The sequence below is a fragment of the Sebastes umbrosus genome, chromosome 12, assembly GCF_015220745.1.
Source record: "Sebastes umbrosus isolate fSebUmb1 chromosome 12, fSebUmb1.pri, whole genome shotgun sequence".
Lineage (NCBI taxonomy): Eukaryota > Metazoa > Chordata > Actinopteri > Perciformes > Sebastidae > Sebastes > Sebastes umbrosus.
Window position 1 is genome coordinate 24,915,438 of NC_051280.1, and position 4,802 is coordinate 24,920,239.

Sequence of the window (4,802 nt, forward strand, 5' to 3'; positions counted from 1 at the left end):
AATAGGGAGCGGGTCCTCTCTCCTTTAAAGGGGTCCCTTGACCTCTGACCTCGAGATATGTGAATGAAAATGGGTTCTCTGGGTACCCACGAGTCTCCCCTTTACAGACATGCCCACTTTATGATAATCACATGCAGTTTGGGGCAAGTCATAGTCAAGTCAGCACACTGACACACTGACAGCTGTTGTTGCCTGTTGGGCTGCAGTTTGCCATGTTATGATTTGCGCATATTTTTTAATGCTAAATGCAGTACCTGTGAGGGTTTCTGGACAATATTTGTCATTGTTTAGTGTTGTTAATGGATTTCCAATTATAAATATATACATACATTTGCATAAAGCAGCATATTTGTCCACTCCCATGTTGATAAGAGTATTAAATACTTGACAAATCTCCCATTAAGGTTAATTTTGAACAGATAAAAAAATTTGCAATTCATTGGGATTAACTATAGACAATCATACAATTAATCACAATTAAATATTTTAATTGTTTGACAACCCTAGTTCAAATTCAATCAAAACTGAAGATTTCAAATTGAGTTTATGAGAGAATCATTCACTCGCATCATTGAAGTGGGCACAACCCTTTAGTTGAGGAGGCTACCAGAGAATAATAAGTGATGAGATGGTGCAGACATGCTCTCTTGTTTCACTGCATTAATGTAAATTAAGGATGGCAAGTTTGCCCCTCTTAATTTACATGCGTTGCCATTGGCAACGCTAAAATTAAAGGGGGGGAAAAGTGCACCTGTTTTCTTCTTCTTCTTCTGTGGACAAAAAAAATGAAGTGACAAATACTATTATCAACAAAGTAAGCTTAGACTGTCCAAAAACTTAAGCAGATTAAGTAAGTAGAGTAAGGCCATATGTGTGTCTGCGAGAGAGAGAGAGAGAGAGAGAGAGAGAGAGAGAGAGAGAGTGAGAGAGAGAGAGATCCAGTTTTCTTCAGATTCAATGTTTCCTCCTCCATCCTTCTGTGTGTCCAATTACCGTGGAGCACAGAGCAGATGGAGAGACACACCGGTGTAACATCACCTTCACACTGTTGCAGGCTGCAGGGATCTTCTTCTTCTTCTTCTTCTTCTTCACTTTAAACTCTGGATAACAGGTGTTTTTCTTCTTCTTCTTCATTCATCCCCCTGTTGCAGCATGAGCTCTGAATGCAGCAGCTACTCCAGCGCTGACGGTGTGTTAGTGGACGGATTCTTGTGCCCCAGACCTGGAAATGCTGCTGCTGCCGTCTACTGCTGCGGCTTCAATGATGTCAAGTACTGCTGCGATGATCCCAACAGTTTTTTCCCCTACGAGTACGGATACATGTGGTGGCTGAGGTGAGGGCAATATTTACATTTTTTTTTGTTTTTATCTCCCTGTTGTTAGTTTTCACTGTCTTACTTATTTTGTCATTTTGGGACTCCTAAATATTATAAAGAAGTTGTTGTCATATCCTGTCATAATCAACAGATAGGTTGTGTATGTTGTTATAACATTGTTTTCTATCCAGAAATGTGGCTCTCTTGTATAGATAGATTCTCTTGTGATTCAGCAACAACAAATATCTTTTCAAAAGTTAATTATATCAGCTGCTGGAGTGATTTTGTATTTGTATCCATCCCAGCTCTCTCGTATATTTTCTGTTTTTATTTTTATATATACTCTTTTTTTATATTCTCATTATCGTTATATTCCTATTTATCATTTGTTTATTTATTTTGGTCCTTGTGCTGCTGCAACATCTGAATTTCTCTTCTGAGGATCAATGAAGGCTTATCTTATCTTATCTTATCTTATCTTATCTTATCTTATCTTATCTTACAACAGTTACAGCTTCATATTTTGATTTATTTAATTTGTGGATAAAAATGCATATTACATATTTACTTCTACATTTCTACTTTAATGCAACATCTAATCTCATATCCTTTACTGAATATTTAATCTTTCCATATTTTAAATTTCCTCTTTTTGTATTCCTTTTTTCCATCCATCATCCTGTCCCCTTTTACTTCCCTCTCCTCATGTCTCTTATTTTCTTCTACTCTTTCTCTCCTCTCTTCTATTCTCTCCTCCTCCTCTCTCCTTGTCTCTTGTCCTCTCTTCTCTCCTTGTCTTCTCTCCTCCTCTCTCCTCCTCGCTCTTCCTCTCCTCTCTTCTTCTCCTCTCTCCTTACCTCATCTCTCCTCCTCTCCTCTTCTCCTCTCTCCTTGTCTCCTCTCCTCCTCCTCTCTACTCCTCCTCTCTCCTTGTCTCCTCTTCTCTCTTCCTCTCCTCTTCTCCTCTCTCATTGTGTCCTCTCCTCTCCCCTCTCTTCCTCTCCTCATCTCCTCTCTTCCTCTCCTTCTCTCCTCTCCTATTCTCTACTTCTCCTCTCCTCTCTTCTCTCCTTGTCCTCTCTTCTCCTCTCTCCTCCTCACACTTCCTCTCCTCTCTTCTCATCCTCTCTCCTTATCTCCTCCTCTCTACTCCTCCTCTCTCCTTGTCTTCTCTTCTCCTTTCTTCCTCTCCTCCTCTCCTCTCCTCTTCTCTTCTTTACTTCTCCTCTCTCCTCTCTTCCTCTGCTCTCCTCTCTCTTCCTCCTCTCCTCCTCTCTCCTTGTCTCTGTTCTCCTCTCTCCTTGTCTCTTCTATCTTCCTCTCTCCTCCTCACTCTTCCTCTCCTCTCCTCTCCTCCCCTCTCCTCCTCCTCTCTACTCCTCCTCTCTACTTGTCTTCTCTTCTCCTCTCTCCTCCTCACTCTTCCTCTTCTCTCCTCTCCTCTCCTCCTCCTCTCTCCTTGTCTCCTCTCCTCTTCTCATCGCTCTTCCTCTCCTCTCTCCTTGTCTCCTCTCCTCCTCCTCTTTACTCATCTTCTCTCCTTGTCTTCTCTTCTCCTCTCTCCTTGTCTCCTCTCCTCCTCCTCTCTTCTCTTCTCCTCTCCTCTTCTCCTCTCTCATTGTCTCCTCTCCTCCTCTCCTCTCTTCCTCTATTCCTCTGTACTCCTTCTCTTTCCTTGTCTCCTCTCCTCTCTTCTCTCCTTGTCTTCTGTTCTCCTCTCTCATTGTCTCCTCTCTCTTCCTCTCCTCTCCTCTCCTCTCCTCTCCTCTCTTCTCCTCCTCACTCTTCCTCTCCTCTCCTCTCCTCTCCTCTCCTCTCCTCTCCTCTCAGTATTGGTGCTCTGGTTGGTCTATCCATTGCAGCGGTGGTCCTTCTTGCCTTCCTCATCACCGTATGTGTCCTCTGCTATCTCTTCATCGCCACCAAACCCAGTCGTCTTGACAACGGCCTACCCCTCAGAGCGCCAGGTTAGTGTGTGTGTGTGTGTGTGTGTGTGTGTGTGTGTGTGTGTGTGTGGGCTCTTTCACTCTAACACTAATTAGTTTCATACCGATGTGCTCTTTCTGAAAGCCTTTGATTCAGATCAAATCGCTGCAATTCTCAGGTTTGAATTACCCTTTTTGTTCTGTGATTGATGCACAGAAAACTGTGTGAGTTTGAACTTAAAACGACTTTCTCTGTGCTTCTCAGCAGGAGATCCCAGCGAGGGTTCCAGTCATGTGAGAGCGACCTGCGTCTCTGGTCCGCAGGGATTCAGAAAACACTTCATGAGCAGGAAGCTGGACTGTGATAACCAGCCGCCAGACCCAGAGCTCCTGTTCCAGAAATGTTTCACAGCTACCGTCTCCGGCAGGAAAGTGGAAAATTCCTAGTAGGCTGCTGAGAGACTTCTGAGAAAAAAGAGGGGCCAGCAGTCCAGAGATGAATCTGGAGGCAGACTGCGCTGCCAGGGGACGCTGGGGAGGATGACATAATGAGGTGTGCATGGCGGCTGAATGGAGTAAATATCAAGTCACACTAACGGGAAAACGTACTACTCTAAGTGCTTTACATCTCACACTTAAGTTTGCACAATGAAGGCTCAGAAAAGCTTTGATTGAATTTCTTCCCACGCTACTCTCCTCCTCATGGCTGCAGTGTTAAGTGTTAAGTGTTTCAGCACCTTGCGGCGGAGATCAAGAGCATAAGGATGGAAATCAATCATCCATCATCTTCTCGGAAAATACTTTTTATAAGTGGCCTCAAGAAGGCAAAAGACGTGTTGAGTCATTAAGGCGTACGGCAGTGCAACTGGGGACACAAGCTGAGTGTTACGATCCAGTTTACACTCAGGATTCTTATTATTATGTGTATAGGTAAGGATTCCGAAAATGTGGCTTACAGCAGGAAAAAGAGCCGGACACACCGAGACAACAGCAGAGTCTGAACAGCCACGCCGTAAAGTCAGGGTGCACCCTGGTGAAGAAGGGTTCTGTGGCTACATTTTACTCAGGGACTGGATGATTTGTGGGGAACATCTACAGTGTGATGAGACAAGAAAAACGACAGCGTTGGTTATTTGTTCAAATGCTTCAAATGTTTCCTGACAACAGACCTCGTGCAAGTTTTGACTCGAGTTTGGGATCGACATCTGTCTCCTACCAACAGTCAGAGCTGGATTCTTTTAACCGTGGCCAATTTCAGTCAAAGACACATGAAAGATGATTTTTATTTTTATTTGACAGCTGCCAGTGAAGAGGCAGAGAGGAAACTGAGACAGGGGTATGATGTTTTATATCTATGGATATGACAAAGGTCCTCAGCTGCAACTAAACCGGGGATGTTGTGGACAGTTTTGTGGTATGGGCCTTAACCATTCGGCTATCAGGCCGCCATGAATTATAGCAAATGGTTATACACGTAGAATCTCGCTTTAAACCTGCAGTAGGCAGAATGTTTTTGACATCATTGGGAAAAAAATCCATAATAACCTTCAGCATATTGTAA

General features: G+C 43.5%; 1 protein-coding gene across 1 annotated transcript; it reads left to right on the forward strand.

Moving 5' to 3' along the window:
- Window positions 1–479: 479 nt before the first annotated feature.
- On the forward strand, window positions 480–4,802 carry LOC119498005 (protein shisa-like-2A). Its single transcript, XM_037786471.1, has 3 exons — window positions 480–1,334; window positions 3,147–3,283; window positions 3,507–4,802. The coding sequence occupies exons 1-3, from the start codon at window positions 1,153–1,155 to the stop codon at window positions 3,686–3,688; spliced, it is 501 nt and encodes a 166-aa protein (XP_037642399.1). The 5' UTR covers window positions 480–1,152; the 3' UTR covers window positions 3,689–4,802.